The 17,904-nt window shown below is 42.2% G+C and overlaps 1 protein-coding gene across 1 annotated transcript in view; it reads right to left on the bottom strand.

Moving 5' to 3' along the window:
• Positions 1–17,904, bottom strand: part of MYO18B (myosin XVIIIB) — a 972,020-nt gene that overhangs the window by 419,993 nt on the left and 534,123 nt on the right. Inside the window, exons 26-28 of the mRNA XM_073582823.1 lie at positions 10,737–10,856; positions 7,775–7,883; positions 6,310–6,437 (exon numbers count right to left, since the gene is read on the bottom strand). Of these exons, the coding sequence (XP_073438924.1) occupies positions 6,310–6,437; positions 7,775–7,883; positions 10,737–10,856 (357 nt within the window). The remainder of the gene's footprint in view (positions 1–6,309; positions 6,438–7,774; positions 7,884–10,736; positions 10,857–17,904) is intronic.

The raw sequence follows: 17,904 nt of genomic DNA, 5'->3' as shown, positions 1-17,904 counted from the left end.
CATAGTGCCGGGTGTCAGCTGTGATAATCAGCTGACACCCGGCCGCGATCAGTGGCGCTCACCACGTGGGCGCCGCTGATCGCGGTAGACGTACTATCCCGTCCACGGTCATACGGGCCCGGGTACCGTGGACGGGATAGTACGTCGGATGTCAGGAAGGGGTTAAACTAAAATTCTTAACATAAAAGCCAGCACAAATTTTATTGTCCATGTAATCATCTGTACAGGCGGATTATACTTTCAGGTTTCCTATAAAATATTGGCTGTGTTAGCAATAAGGGCTATAGTGTGGCTTAAAGACAAACAAGTAGACTAAGGGTCCCGTAACATTTATCGATGCACCAGCGATTCCGACCACGATACGACCCGGTCAGGATCGCAGGTGCATCGCTAAATGGTTGCTAGTGAGCTGCCAAACAGGCAGATCTCGCCAGCGACATAGCAGCGGTCGGGAGTCGTTACTTACCTGTCAGATGCGGCAATGAAGACGTCCTCCCACCCACGTTCACGCGTCGCTCGTGGGCGGCAGCAGGAAGTGGTCGACGAGAAACGGTCCAGGACGTTCTCGCGCGATCGGCGATAACCAACGGGGGAGCCCGTCGGAGGTAAGTATCACACATAGCGATATCGCTAGCGATCTCGCTGTGTGTAACGGGGGCTTTAGGCAAGAGTGCAGTATAATACATATGTAGCCTTTGGCAAATCAATCCGATATAATCTATTGAGGGAACTAGTTGTAATCCTAATAAGCCAAAGATTTTCTGCTTCACAATAGAGCATTGCATTATAGTGATAAAAAAATGCTATCAATGGCAAAGAAGATGATAACAAAACAGTCATATCTGGAATTTGCAATAAACACATGAATGTTGCTTTTGTGCCCAGCTAAGTTGGCTTTCTGTGTTCTACAGCCACACAATGCAGGGGATATGCAGCTGTCCAGCAGAATATGAGATGAGATGTAGCTATAAAATTAATTAACAATATGCCCAGCCACATTGTGTCCAACAATTCACTCATGATTCATTCAGTGCAACAGTTACAATTTAACAAATACACATGAATATATACACACACACGTAGTCAACATTGTTGGTACCCCTCATTTAATGACAGAAAAACCCACAATGGTCACATAATTCTGTGGAAGCATGCTTGAAAAGCAATGTCTGACTTTCATTTGCTCATTTTCATAGATTTTTTTTATTTATTATTACTTTTGTCAGATTCAAGTTATTTCTGTCACCATTGTGGGTTTTTCTGTCATTAAACGAGTGGTACCAACAATTTTGACCACATATGTGTATATGTATATATTGTTCATGTGTGTTTGTTAAATTAAAGGGATTGTCCACTATTAGGTCAACCCCTTCTCATTCTAAATGTTTGCCCCCTGTAGGGATTCAACTCACTTAGGTGCGACAGGAGACAACCAGGAGGCAAGTTCCTTTAAAAGTTCATAGGGTTTATTGCTCCATAACCCATAGACCAGCACATAACATAAGGAATAGCTTTTAGCTCAGTAAGTAAGTATACGTGTCCATTGTTTCAGGCTCAGTCCTGGAGCCTCAGCAAGCACAGGAGGCTTATCCCTCCTCTCATACAGCCAATATACATAGGCCTCACCGAGTCAGCCTCAGCACGTGGTCTTCAGGAAGGTAGCACACCTTCCTCCACTTAGGCCTACCGGGACCTTCTACATGGCCCAATCAGATCCATGCGCTCTCTCTCATGTGACCGGACCTCAGGTACCTTATATGGTCCATAACCACACCCACATGTGATCACATGGCTATGACCTCACTAAAGGTCCTATTACACACAGTCACACATATACTTTATTATGACACTCTTCTTAAACACACCCCTGGGTGGGTTTGTAGGTAACCAGACCCACCCATCTCTCTAGTTACCTGGAGACTACTCCCTTATACATTGAAGCAACACCTCAGCAATATCATTCCTGAACAACACATAAGTCTCCATCCCAAAGCCGCCCACTTTGGGATACATAACGGCCATTCCGTATTCTGCCATTCATCCTTTCTCCTGGGATATCCACACAGTGCCCCCTAGCGGACTCAGTGGTTACTACACCACACCCCCATTAAAATAAAAACACACTTACCTCCTGTGTTGGTGCCGTTCCTGTTGCGTTTGCACTCGCTTTCCTGGAGCTCAGTGGTTACTACACCACATACCTCCCCCCTCTGTTCAAACTTGGGGGGTTGAACACATAACATCACATCAGGGTCTCGCGACCGGGCACTCACTGCACCTTGCCCCACAGGTCGAGAGAACCGTCTCCATCTGTCATAAGGCCTCGTTCCTACGTTAGACCTCCCCCGCCTCCAGTGGTCAGAATATCGGTCATTGGCTTTGACCCTCCGGTCATGGTCTGTCTGCGTTGTCAGACACTGGTTAGTCACGATCCTTTCTCTATCTAAGCGTCTTGTAAGAGATGGTACCCCACCACATCTAAGTTTACTTTTCAGTGCATTAACCTCACAGTTCTTTGCATCTGCTGTCTCCATAGCAACCTCCAGTTCACACTGTAATCTACAGTGCAACGTATTGGCATGTTGAGCCTCTTTCTCTGCTTCTTCCACCTGGCGTTTCAACTGTTTCAGATGCACATCATTTCCCTCCGCCAGGCCTTTGTACACCTTTCATCATCCATTTGCCTTAGTACAGCCTTCAGTTTTTTCTCTGTACGACGTACTTGTTTGCTAGCAGATTGTAGCACTTTAATTTCTGCATCAAGCTGTTTCCTCCAGCAGTGCAACCTTTGCTTCTAAGTCCTTATTCTGGCAAACTAATTGCTGATGGGCACTCTCATTCTTCTGAGCATTACTACGTTCTGTTTTCAGATCAGCATCCATCTGGTCAACCTGAAGTGTGGCCTTTCTCAGCTTGTCATTGGCTAATTCAACGTTGCCATGTTCTTCCTCCACTTCTTCTTCAAGCTGAACAATGCAAGACTCTAACCGCCTCTTTTCTTCCAAAGCCAGAGCACCTTCACCTCTTTTGTTGGCAATTACATCAGCTAGTTCATCTCTTTCCTGCTGTGCTTGTCTTTTAGCACACACTGCAGCAGCAAGCTCCATCTGCAAACGAATCACCTCTGCTTCCATACTTTTCAGTTTCTTTTTGTCTTCACACTGTTCCTTACTCAGGCCTGGCCGCTGTAAGTCTTCGTCCCACTTCTTCTCCCGCAGAAGACCTCTTACAGTTTCTGTTAGTACTCCTACCTCTTCTCTGAGGGACTTATTCAGACCTTGCAACGATGCCAGGTGACCATTGAGCTCGAAGACTTCTTTCTCTAGGTCATCTAGTCTGTGCTCCCTTTCTCTCTCAGAGCCACAGTCACCCCTAGAGTCTGAGCCACACCGATCATCCGAGTCAACCCTCCAGTTACCCTCTGACCGTGTGTCCACTCCAGTCACCTCATCTCCCAGCCCACCATCTGTCTTGTCACGAGACATCAGGTCCGTAAGTTGGGCAGATGTACCTTTTCATCCGGTCGGTTTTACCTCTGACCTGTCCACTTTAGGAGGCGTAACCGTCTCAGTGTCCGCTGGCCCCACAGTCGAAACGTCTTCATCGTCCGACCATACGTCATCAAACACGACAAAGTCTCGGCCCCTCTCAAAGGTATGCACTAAGTTTGGTGGCATACTACCACCTTGACACTTCCCCTTTGTCATCTCAATCATAACTCTGACCACCGTATAATTCACAATGACCCCATGGTCGCAGCGAAACCTGACGTTTTTCTCGGTCAGAGATAAAACAAGAGGAGTTCCTGTCAGAGTCACCTGACTCTTTGAGTCCAGCCTACCAGGGACTCCTTCCCGGTGCAGCATCACAGTACACACCTGTGGCCCATCGTTATCAGGAAAATACATGCCGCACTCCTCAAAACTCATACACACACACTGCGGTTCCCCAGACATACCCACTGAGGCAACCAGTGCTGCCATTTCCTGAACCACCCCAAATTGGGTCGCCGACCCCTTTTGGGACTCCACCCCCTTTTGGGCTACCACCCCAATTTGGGTCACTGCCCCTTTTGGGACTCCACCCCCTTTTGGGTTACCACTCCAATTTGGGTCACCTCCCCCTTCTTGGACTCCACCCCTTTCTGGGCCACCGCCCCTTTTGGGATTTCCCCATGTCCGTTCTGCAGAACTTCTTATGCCACAGCTCACACAGTACAGTTTATGTCTTTTTGGGCTGGTACTGGCCCTTTAAGCATGACACCACACCAGTTCCTTCTGGCACTGCCACAGCTCCTGCTGTCACAAATCACTGACACCACTGGTTGCTGTTCACACACAGCAGCTGGTGTCCTCTTCGTAAACCCGCCGAGTTACAGGAAGCCGCTTTTCCCCTTCGTAACCCCGCCGAGTTACCGGAAGCTTCTTGTCCCCTTCGTGACCCCACTGAGCCACAGCAAGCTGCCTTGCAAAAAAACCTTCATGACCCCTCTGAGCCACAGCAATCACCTTCAGGTTTTGCAGAGGAAAAGAGGAAAGAAAAAAAACACCACACAAAAACCTCACGTGTCCTGTCTGTGTGCTATTCAGGACGTACCGTCTCCGCCTGAGACCATCCAACACACAGGGCACACCGGGTGCTATTCAGGGAGCCGACCCTCCTCCCAGGGTTTCCCAACACACCGGCCTCACCAGGTCCAGGGGCTCAGCGGGTGCTCTTCAGGACATCCGTCTCCTCCTGAGACTGCCCAACACTCACGCCTCACCAGGTCCAAGGACATACCACATGCTCCAGGGATCTGATTCTTCTCCCAGAACCTCCCAACACTGACCCTCCAGGACCTTACTCACTGAGCCCTCCAGGTACACAGTCTCTCACTGACCCTGGTCAGTGCAACACGGAGTCCTTTCCATTCCCTGCTGGTGTCAGCCACACAGGTTCCTGGACACCTTCTCTCCTCAGAGGTATCCCACAAATATTAACACAGTCACTTTCTCTGTCCTCGGTCAGTCTTACTCACGATTTTCCAGACCGTCTGCTATCTTGGCTCAGAGCCACCAGTACGGCAACATGTGCTTCTTGGAACCGCTTCCAGCAGTCTGTCACCAATTGTAGGGATTCAACTCGCTTAGGTGTGATGGGAGACAACCAGGAGGCATGTTCCTTTAAAAGTTCATAGGGTTTATTGCTCCATAGCCCATTAACCAGCACATAACATAAGGAATAGCCTTTAGCTCAGGCGAAAGTAAGTATAAGTGTCCATTGTTTCAGGCTCAGTCCTGGAGCCTCAGCAAACACAGGAGGCTTATCCCTCCTCACATACAGCCAATATACATAGGCCTCACCGGGTCAGCAGCCTCAGCACATGGTCTTCAGGAAGGTAGCACACCTTCCTCCACTAAGGCCTACCGGGACCTTCCACATGGCCCAATCAGATCCATGCGCTCTCTCTCATGTGACCAGACCTCAGGTACCTTATATGGTCCATAACCACACACACAGGTGATCACATGGCTATGACCTCAGTAAAGGTCCTATTACACACAGCCACACATATACTTTATTATGACACTCTTAAACACACCCCTGGGTGGGTTTGTAGGTAACCAGGCCTGCCCATCTCTCTAGTTACCTGTAGACCTCTCCCTTATACATTGAAGCAACACCTCAGCAATATGATTGCTGAACAACAAATAAGTCTCCATCCCAAAGCCACCCACTTTGGGATACATAACGGCCATTCCGTATTCTGCCATTCATCCTTTCTCCTGGGACATCCACACAGCACCCCCTAGCGGACTCAGTGGTTACTACACCACACCCCCATTAAAATAAAAACACTTACACTTACCTCCTGTGTTGGTGCCGTTCCTGTTGCGTTTGCACTCGCATTCCTGGAGAGTGTTATGTCACATGAAGCCTGCACCCAATCAGCCCTGATGTTGCTGTCCTTCAAATGTATAAGGAATCAACAGGAAGTGAGAGCTGTGACTGGCTGATCACTTCCTCTTGATTACTTACACATCCGAAGGTAGGGACTGCAATGCCAGTACTGCCTGGGCACAGAGCTTGTGTGAAATATAATACTATGTACCAACTTCACGTGAGCCCCAGCAATGTGAGTGCCGACACCCAAGTAACAGCACCAGCACAGGAGGGGAGTATAAGTGTTTTTATTTTAATGGAGGCAAACATTCAGATGGAGAATGAATTATCCTAGTAGTGGACAACCCATTTAGATTAAAAAATGCATCAAGTTTAAACAAAGAAAAAAATAAAAAATATTGTAGTCAAAGTTTTTTGTTTTACCTTTTGCTCCAGTTCTTTCTTATATGTTTTCTCAGATTCCAGTCGTTCTTCAAATTGTGTAAGCCTTTTCCGCAAAAAGTTGATTTCAGTTTGGGCACAGTCAAATCGCACTTGCCACTCATCTGCTCCTAAACCAAAAATATGATACTTGAGAAAAAAAATATATTATATATATATATCATATAGCAGTCTTTTATATCCCAATTTGAAACTATATATCAAGTAGTGGAATGAAAAGTGCATCGGGGTCAAACATGGTTGCTATTCGAAGACTGACTGATTTCTGTTTCATATGAAATTTATTGCATTGAATTTTTCCAATTGGGTTAGATTTTTTGACCTAAAAGCTTTGTTGGAGCATTAAGTTTTGGTCAGAAGAATTTAAACTACAAATGATATTCTGTATACATGAGAAAATAAGGGATGAGCGAACGTGCTCTGTGATACTCGGTTATCAATCGAGTATCATGGTGATTGAAAGTGCTCATTACTTGGCGAGCAATGGGCGGTGCTCCAGTTGAAACTCGAATCCCAACCCTGCATCTTTGGCGCCTGTTACGCAGCCATTTAGCATGCAGGGATTGCCTGTGAGTCACTGTAATTCTGTAACCATATTAGTTGTGGCATGACTGTGATTGGCTGGCAATGTGACATCATCATCTTATAGCTGCCGCTTGCTCTTAAATTACCACGTAAAGTCATAGCGTATGTTGTGAAGATGATGTTGTGACCTTTTGTGGACTTGCACAGAGCCCTCCCAGGGAGTGGTAAGGTGGATTTAAGGATGTTTTCTATTTTTCACATCTTACATTTATTATGCTCTGGAGTTTGGAGATAACCATGAGCATAAAAAGGGGCATGAAATTCTAGGAGAACAACTTTTTAAGCATTTTTTTGCAGGAAAATCTGTGTGAACAGGCAAATTGGAATTTTGACTGATCCACCAATATCAAATATTCTGTATTGCTATTTTCTTTTTTCCTTAAGACATAGTCTTTGTATGAGAGATTTCATACTGAACATAGTATAGCACATCCTGTTCAAAAAATATCCTTGCTACTAAGGCAAAGCACAGCAATGGCCTTGCTTGTAAGTGAAACACATTGATGAGTGTTATAATATTAATTATTCTGGACCTCTCTTATAAATAGTCTACTTTCTACAGTAAACAAACGTGTCAGAGGATTATATCTCTAATCTCATTCCTAATTTCTGTTGGCTGCATAGTCCAGTAACTACGGTACATCATAATTAGTAGGCAGCATATGATTCGCATTCGCATACAGCACAAGAGACCAATACATACGATCATTTCTCAAAGTACAAATCAAAGTTTAACATTGATTAATCCTTTTTTCAAACTTAATTATGTAGATGATTAATGCGTTCACTGAATTCCTTAATACAAATTTTACTTGTCAAGTTGCTGGGTCACAGAGTAGAGTATAATAATGTTTATTCTTACCTCCTCCTGGACTACTTGTTCCAAGTTCTCGAAGTTGGATTTGCTGATTAGTTTCTTCTAGCTGCTTGGATACAGACTCAAGGTTTTTCTGCATTTGTTCATACTTTCCCTTAGTAAAAAAATATATATATTTTTAAGTAGGCAAGATAATGTAGTGACAGAGACCCTAATTCAAGTCAGGTCTTACAATTTTTTCACTTGCCGTAATTGTCATGAAAACCCTTGTTACCAATGTTACCGACTAATGTTACCAACCTTTGTTACCTTGCTACAATGTCAGTCAAGTTATTACACCACTCCAGAGTTTATTTTTATTGCAGCACTGGAATGGTGCTTCTAATCTAACGTCCCTTTTCCTAGTCTCATAATTACTCGCTGCCATCTTCAACTTCTATTGAGGCCGCTCCCCTCGGTCTCTAGCAGTTTGCAACTTGTTTCTGGCTCTCATAGACTTGCATTGAGAGCCTGTGACCATTACCTCTGACTTACGGTCAGAAGTTGTGATCACAAGTTGGAAAAGCAGGTCTGGATCAGCACCAATAGAAGGTGAACATGGCGGCGGATATATATCAGACTACGGGGAGGGACTTTATATTAGAAGCACCACACCAGCATGGAAAAAAATTCTTCAGTGACACTTTAAGAAGTTTTCTCCACTATGTGTACATGGTGCAGAGTTCTCGATATTCATAAACTGCTGGTTCCTTTGCTGATTTTCAGCTTTCTCTACAAGTACAGTACAGAACCTTAGTTCATGAATATCATGGGCTCCTCCATGCATGCACAAAATGAAGGCACCTGGCACTTCTTTGAGTAGTTGGTAGGAGAAGCTTTGGAAACGCATATTTTTTTTTCATACAAGAAAAACAAAAGACGCACATATGATAAAAACAGACACAGGAGCCAAAATGGGGGAAAATTGGATCCAACTTTAATGACTATCTCTCATTATTTTGCGTGCAAGAAGAAAAATGATGTGTAATTTTTTCTTTAGAGGGAGCTTTTATTGTGATAAACTAGTAGAATAAACTTGGCACACAGGAAATTGCTTAAGTTGTATTTTAATATGATCCACGTGTTGTAGTAAAATTATATATACAAACGTTTCTGTCAATCAGACCTTCCTCAGTGAACCGACTGCAAATGGAAAATAGGTATGTGGTATAGACACTGTTATCCGGTATCCATGCAGGCTAATTAAGCCTGTGATGAATGGCCTATGGCTGTATCAAAAGGAAAATTCCTTATCTTGCTGTGATTATATGCTCTATAACTGATAATGTAGAATAGGAGCAAGTTTTCAGAACAGTGATCTCCCAAAACCAGAGACATATATGAGTATCACAGCCAAATGTTATACAACTACAACGCCTGGCAAAAATTATGGAATCACCGGCCTTGGAGGATGTTCATTCAGTTGTTTAATTTTGTAGAAAATGGTCCATGACAAGGCTCCAACCTGCAAAGCTGATCTGGCAACAGCAATCAGAGAAACTTGGAGCCAGATTGATGAAGAGTACTGTTTGACACTCATTAAGTCCATGCCTCAGAGACTGCAAGCTGTTATAAAAGCCAGAGGTGATGAAAAAAAAAGACTAGTGATGTGTTGGAGTGTTTTTTTGTTGGTTTGTTCTTCCATGATTCCATAATTTTTTTCCCTCAGAATTGAGTGATTCCATAATTTTTCCCCTCTGCTTGGTCTAAAAAAAGTAACCATTACTGACTACCACATTTTTTGTTCTTGATTTCTTTTGGTGTTTCTTAAAGCCAGAAAGTTGCCATTTGAATTGACTTTAGTTTTGTGCCATGTCTGTGATCTGCTTTTTTACTACAAAATTAAACAACTGAATGAACATCCTCCAAGGCCGGTTATTCCATAATTTTTGCCAGGGGTTGTATAATATACTGAGGCAGGCCTGATCTGGCACTGAATGCTGTATGCAATAAATGTTCTTTTCTAGTTGGCACGTGGCTGCAAGTATACTTGTACATATCCTTGCAATCACGTGCTGTCCTGAACATGTCAACACTGTTACAAACACAGATTTGCCCAATGGCCAGTCTGCCCCTGGACTTAATGAAAAAGTGGACCAGATTCAAAGAAAGGGGATACAGAGCAAATGACATCAACAGAGACATAATTAAAACTTCAGGGCCTTAATGCTAAATTTATAACAGGACCCCCAATTGACTTATGTCATTTTTAATATTGGTGTACTCTTATGAGGTACAAAGGTTTTTGTTATTTACCTTAGCGAAACTGCTGCATACTCTATATTTATACCCCTGCCAAACTCTAAACTCTATTTCTACACCCCTACAAATTAAATATACATTTTTTTCAAATTCTTCAAATGTGTATGAAAGCCATAGTGAATTCTCAATGCCTACTAATATATATATATATATATATATATACTGCTCCAAAAAAATAAAGGGAACACTTAATCAACACAATGTAACTCCAAGTCAATCACACTTCATGGGATATCAATTTTAATTTACAATAATCACTTTCATGTTTTATTGCTCTCAATGCATTACATGTGTAAGGAATAAAGATTTGCAACTGGAATTTGACATTCAGTGATATCTAGGATGTGTTCCCTTTATTTTTTTTTAGCAGTTTAGCAGTACATATATATATATATATATATATATATATATATATATATATATATACAACATTTTAGAGCTTTGTCTATAACTGGTGGGCCATGTATATGGATACACCTGGGTGGGCCATGTATATGGATACACCTAAATAAAATGGGAATGGTTGGTGATATCAACTTCCTGTTTGTGACTCATTAGTATATGGGAGGGGGAAAACTTTTCAAGATGGGTGGTGACCATGGCGGCCATTTTGAAGTCGGTCTTTTGGATCCAACTTTATAAATGGCCCACCCAGGTGTATCCATATAAATGACCCACCCTGTATTTATATGCTTAGACAACTTACCTGCATCTCCTTGATTTCTCGTGTTATTCTTAGTCTCTCTGCTTTCTCGCCTTCTAAAACTTGACAAGCAACTTCACCTTTGAATCGTTCATCAGACAATTCAGTCATTAAATCAGTAATCTGCAAAATATAATTTATTTCACATGGCAAATGGTTACATATAGAAATAAGTACAAATAGAAGATACAGTTTTTGATATCTACATGAAGAGAAACGTAAAGAATCTAATAGAAAATAAAATAGAAAACATTGTGATAGGGCGATTGTGATTTAATATATTTTATATAAAACATGAACCTATTTATTAAGATGAAATGGAAAATTTTAAGATATATAGTGCTTATAAATTTAGTGCATATGTTAGATTATTAGTGTCATTATAAAGATTTTCTACTTATATACTAGTATAGATAAAATGTATTGTAAGAAAATGGACTGTTGCTTACATTTTACTTTAATAGTTACATAGTTACGTAAGTTGAAAAAAGACCTAGGTCCATCAAGTTCAACCTTTCTCCACCAATTGTACATTTCGTCACTAATTTAGCTATAACCCGCAATGTTATGTGCATCAAGGAAATCGTTCAGCCTTTTTTTAAATGCTGTTATAGTGTCTGATATGACTACTTCCTGTGATAGGGTATTCCACATTCTGACTGCTTTAACTGTAAGAACCCTTTCCTGTTTAGCTGCCGGAATCGCCTTTCTTTCACCCGTAATGAGTGCCCCGTAGTCCTCAGTACGGTCCTTGAATGGAACAAGTCATGGGCCAGTGTTTTGTACTGGCCATACATATAATTGTACATGTAAATGATATCCACTCTTCCATCCCTTGTAATAATCTAATTGCCTGTCGTTGAACTGATTCTAACTTCTGTATATTCTTTTTAAAATGTGAAGCCCAAAGCTGGATTCCATATTGTAGATGTGACCTCACCAGTGTTTTATAAAGGGGTAATTATACATTGGGATCGCAGGATTTTATCTGTTTTTATACATCCTATAATCTTGTTTGCTTTTGCGGCTGCTGCTTGACATTGATGAGTACTGCTGCTTACTTGTAACCAGAATACCCAAGTCCTTTTCCTGGTCTGTAGTCCCAAGTACTGTATACTCCCATTTAATGTATATGCAGCAATAGGATTACTCCGTCCTAGGTACATTACTTTACATTTATCTACAGTACATTAAATCTCATTTGCAAAGTGTTTGTCCATTCAGTTATCTTATTCAGATCGTTTTGCAATATTGTAATTTCAAGGACAGATTTTAATATCCTGCATAGTTTGGTGTTGTCAGCAAAGACTGACACTTCACTCTCAATCCCATCCACAAGATCATTAATACAGAGGTTAAAATGAATTGGTCCTAACACAGATTCCTGCGGTACCCCACTGCTGACTATATTCCATTTAGGGAATGTACCCTTTATGACAACTCTTTGTTTCCTTTCATTTAGCCAATTCTTTACCCATTTGCATATAGTTTCCCCCAGTCCTTGCTTCTGTAGCTTAAGTATAAGGCTATCATGTGGGACTGTATCAAAGGCCTTTGCAAAGTCCAGATAAATCACATCAGCCGCATTACCTGCATCCAGATTTGAACTCATCTCTTCATAGAAACCAACATGTTATTTAAACACGACTTATTCTTCATGAAGCCATGATGGTTGTCAGTTATTACCTTATTCTCTGCAATATATTTCTGCAGGTCATCTCTTATAATGCCCTAAAAATTTTGCACAGTACTGATGTCAGGCTTACTGGATGTTAGTTGGCTGGATCCACCTTCTTTCCTTTCTTAAATATTGGTACCACGTGAGCAATCCTCCAATACCATGGCACCACCCCTGTTACAAGAGAGTCTAAGAATATGGCCGGGGTCACAATTGCGTATGGCATCAGATGTGATATGCTAATATGACCCTCCATGAATTTCTCCATCTCCTCCATTGCCAGTGTCATCCGAGTGATGTGTGTTGTCTCACTTCCACCCATAGGCTTATATGGGTGTGAATGAGCCATTCTGTATCCCCAGTTACCATGACATGGCCCCAGTCTATACGATTAAGCTCTTCCCTTAATTTGTTGAAATCAGCTTTCTTAAAGTTCCAGGTTTTGGAATTTCCCCTTTTGAATGTTTTATTGAAAATTACATTGAAACTTGCCATGTTATGGTCACCGCTTCCCAAAAGCTCCCTGACTCCCTAGATCAGAAAATTGTATCTGGTCTATTTGACACAACCAAATCCAGCAGATTACCTCCCCTGGTTGGTTCTTTTACCAGCTGAGAGAAATTGTCCTGAACTGTGGATAAGAAATTGTAGCTTTTATCACACCAGAAGATTCTGTCCCATAGAATGTCTGGATAGTCAAAATTCCCCATTATAAGAACCCTATTAGTGTTTGCTGCCTTTTTAATTTGCTGTAGCATTTCATCCTCTACCTGTTCAACTATATTTGGAGGCTTGTAGCAAACTCCAATTAGCAGCTTTCCATTATTGCCATCCCCATGTACATTTACTCATAGTTAAACTACAGCTCTGGCAAAAATCAAGAGGCCACTGCAAATTTTTCAGTTTGTCTGATTTTTCTCTTTATAGGTATATTTTTGAGAAAATGTAAATTGTTCTTTTATTCTATAAACTACTGACAGCATGTCTTTGAATTTCCAACCAATAAATTTTGTATTTATTTTCTGAAAGTGAGAAATGGTCAAAATAACAAAAAAATGCAGTGCTTGCTGACCTCAAATAATGTAAAGAAAACAAGTTCATAATCATTTAGAAACAACAATACTAATGTTTTAACTCAGGAAGAGTTCATAAATCAGTATTTTGTGGAATAACCATGATTTTTAATCACAGCTTTCATGCGTCTTGGCATGCTTTTCACCAGTCTTTCACACTACTTTTGGGTGACCTTATGACACTCCTGATACAAAAATTTGAGCAGTTCTTCTTTGTTTGATGGCTTATGACTATCCATCTTCCTCTTGATTACAGTCCAGAGGTTTTCAATGGGGTTCAGGTCTGGAGATTAGGTTGGCCATGACAGGGATTTGATGTGGTAGTCCTTCATGCACACATTGATTGACCTAGGTGTGTGGCATGGCGCATTGTCCTGCTGGAAAAACCAGTCCTCAGAGTTGGGGAACATTGCCTGAGCAGAAGGAATCAACTGTTTTTCCAGAATAACCTTGTATGCGGCTTGATTCATACGTCCTTCGCAAAGATTAACCTGCCCAATTCCAGCCTTGCTGAAGCATCCCCAGATCATCACCGATCCTCCGCCAAATTTCACAGTGGGTGCAAGACACTGTGACTTGTACTTCTCTCCAGGTTTTCATCTAACTATTAGATGACCAGGTGTTGGGCAAAGGTGAAAATTAGGAAATGGAGCAGAATAATATAAATCTTAGTTGGAGGTGATGAATAATAGTGTGATCAATGTGCCCTTTTCCCAGGTGAATGGATGGCAGACCATCCGGTAATAGATAAAAAAACACAACTGAAGATGGTGAGTGATTCACCTGGTAGAGATTATGTGAGCAACAATAAATAAAAATGAGAATAAAATTTCTGTATAAAAATGGCCTTTATTTTACAGATTGGCACAACATAAAATATATAATAATAATAATCTTTATTTTTATATAGCGCTAACATATTCCGCAGCGCTTTACAGTTTGCACACATTTTCATCACTGTCCCTGGTGGGGCTCACAATCTATATTCCCTATCAGTATGTCTTTGGAGTGTGGGAGGAAACCGGAGTACCCGGAGGAAACTGACGCAAACACGGGGAGAACATACAAACTCCTTGCAGATGTTGTCCTTGGTGGGATTCGAACCCAGGACTCCAGCGCTGCAAGGCTGCAGCGCTAACCACTGAGCCACCTTGCTGCCCTACATATATACTGTATATATATACACATATATTAATAATGCAATATTAGTGTAAAAAAGGCAATTGAACTGCTTATAATAAAGGGAAATGTAGGATCTTGCAGATGCAGATAATAGATCCACCATTATAACAGAATAATCTCTGGTGCAGGAAAAAATAAATAATAAAAGGCAAAGGTTTTAGCAGCAATGAAGACTGCAAACAAATACAAGAAAAAAATGTTTTATGTAGATGTTTGTTTTTGCAAAAGATGCACAGAAATATATATAGTGCAGATTACATGGACTTATTGTGCAAACTCGCAATCTAATATATAAAGCTCAAAGTGTGTATGTATGTATGTATGAGTGGGCACTGGACTATGGGATGGAGCACATGTTTGATGGGTATATGGGCACGGGACTATGGGATGGCGGATATGTATATGGGCACGGGACTATGGGATGGAGGATGTGTGATGGGTATATGGGCACTGGACTATGGGATGGAGAATATGTATGATGGGTATATGGGCACGGGACTATGAGATGGCGGATATGTTTGATGGGTATATGGGCACGGGACTATGGGATGGAGGATATGTATGATGGGTATATGGGCATGGGACTATGAGATGAAGGATGTGTGATGGGTATATGGGCACTCGACTATGGGATGGCGAATATGTATGATGGGTATATGGGCATGGGACTATGGGATGGAGAATATGTATGATGGGTATATGGGCATGGGACTATGGGATGGAGGATGTGTGATGGGTATATGGGCACTCGACTATGGGATGGAGGATATGTATGATGGGTATATGGGCACGGGCCTATGGGATCGTGGATATGTATGATGGGTATATGGGCAAGGGACTATGGGATGGAGGATAATTATAATTTTCTATAACTAACCACAGTTAGTTACTATGCCCGGGCAGCGCCGGGCTCTTCAGCTAGTCTAATATATAAAGCTCAAAGTGTGTATGTATGTATGTATGTGTGTATGTCTGGGATAGGCATCCGCTCCGTCGCAGCTACAGCCACAAAATTTGGCACAGTCACACGTCTGGACCGAGAGAGCGTCCTAAGCTATGTTGTGAGGTGAAATTTTAACCCAGCACGTTCCAATTCACCAAACAATTTTACCCCTATCTACATACTGGGGGAAAAGTGTGTGCGCGTCAAGCCCCACCACTCATTATGATGTCATAATGCCCCTATTTGCATAATGGGGAAACAGTGTGTGCGTATCAAGCCCCACCCCTCATTATGATGTCACAATGGTTGCCATGGCGACGCTGATGTCATCATAGGTTGCAAGCCCCGCCGCCACTCATTATGAAGTCATAATGGTTGACTATGGGATGGAGGATGTGTGATGGGTATATGGGCACTGGACTATGGGATGGAGGATATGTTTGACGGGTATATGGGCACGGGACTATGGGATGGCAGATATGTATATGGGCACGGGACTATGGGATGGAGGATGTGTGATGGGTATATGGGTACAGGACTATGGGATGGAGGATATGTATGGTGTGTATATGGGCACTCGACTATGGGATGGCAAATATGTATGATGGGTATATGGGCATGGGACTATGGGATGGAGGATGTGTGATGGGTATATGGGCATGGGACTATGGGATGGAGAATATGTATGATGGGTATATGAGCACTCGACTATGGGATGGAGGATATGTATGATGGGTATATGGGCACAGGCCTATGGGATGGAGGATGTGTGATGGGTATATGGGCACGGGACTATGGGATGGAGGATATGTATGATGGGTATATGGGCATGGGACTATGAGATGAAGGATGTGTGATGGATATATGGGCACTCGACTATGGGATGGCGAATATGTATGATGGGTAAATGGGCATGAGACTATGGGATGGAGAATATGTTTGATGGGTGTATGGGCATGGGACTATGGGATGGAGAATATGTATGATGGGTATATGGGCATGGGACTATGGGATGGAGGATATGTATGATGGGTATATGGGCACGGGCCTATGGGATCGTGGATATGTATGATGGGTATATGAGCGGGTACCCCAAGCCATTATAAGTCACTTAAATTTTTAATTTAAAAAAATGGCGTGGGGACCCCTCTAATCTTGATAACCAGCCATGATAAAGCTGACAACTCAAGGTTGCAGACCACAACTGTCAGTTTTGCCTGTGCTGGTTATCAATAATAGAAGAAACCCCACATCGATTTTTTTGGTTCATTGTTATCAACAACAGCAGGCATAAGCTAATGGGAGTAGTAGTCTCCCATCAGTTGGTGTCTGTGACTGGTGGTAAACTTTTTACTGCCAGTCACAGATGCTAGCTCACGCTCTGTGACCGGCGGTAGTAAGAGCCTGTGTTTGCCATGCTGTCATGCACATGGCTGTCATGATAGCATGGCAAACAATGGATGTTCCAGGCCCCCATTCATCTCAATAGGGTGCTGGTTCAGGTTTAGATACCGTTCTGGTACCTGAACTGAACTTATTTTAGATGTTTGGCAGAATTCGCTGGATCAAACATTCACAGGTTGGCCCATCACTCAATAAGATGTTGATTGACTTAGTTTTCTATGTCCAAGTGCCAGCTATATCGCTAATTTCTAAAGCTGTGTTTGGAATATGAAAAGGAAATTACAACAGTAGAAAAAAAGAAGGTGGCACTCCAATTCACGTGGAATGGCCATCGTCCCGCAGAAATCCCGCTCCCAGCTCCATGTTTTAAATTGTATGTCCAAGGAATAAAGTTCAACTGAGATAGCCATGTGAATCAGAGTGCCACCCTCTTTTCTTCTACCCCCCGCAACCAGGACTCGCTTCCTTCGGGCTGAGCACCTGCGTGTCATGGCGTAGGCCAGCTGTCAACAAATCTCCGCTGATCACAGCATTAGCCATGGGGTCAGAATAGTGCCGGTCTATTTTTCTTTTTGATGTGAAATTGCAAGCCATGTTGGCGCAAATGGCTTGCCAACATGACGAACAAAAGATTCTTAAATTTGGATAAAGTCTAAAATCTCAACACAGTAGAAATTTGCTAATAATAATAATAATAATAATAGCATAGAACCAGCAAATTCCTGAACACTGCACAATTCAGAGGACACAAGAACAAACTTCGTTTGATTAGAAAAATTATAGGAATTTACTTGTCTGGGGTAGTGTATTCCAGAGACCTTGTGCAACTTGATAAAAATCTGATTACTGGGGATGTTAGCCTTAAGGGGGTTTTACACTAAGCGATATCGC

Source organism: Dendrobates tinctorius, unplaced genomic scaffold (assembly GCF_039654945.1).
Source record: "Dendrobates tinctorius isolate UK_male_01 unplaced genomic scaffold, ASM3965494v1 ptg000073l, whole genome shotgun sequence".
NCBI classification, from domain to species: Eukaryota; Metazoa; Chordata; class Amphibia; order Anura; family Dendrobatidae; genus Dendrobates; species Dendrobates tinctorius.
This window is presented reverse-complemented; position numbering and strand designations above follow the sequence as displayed.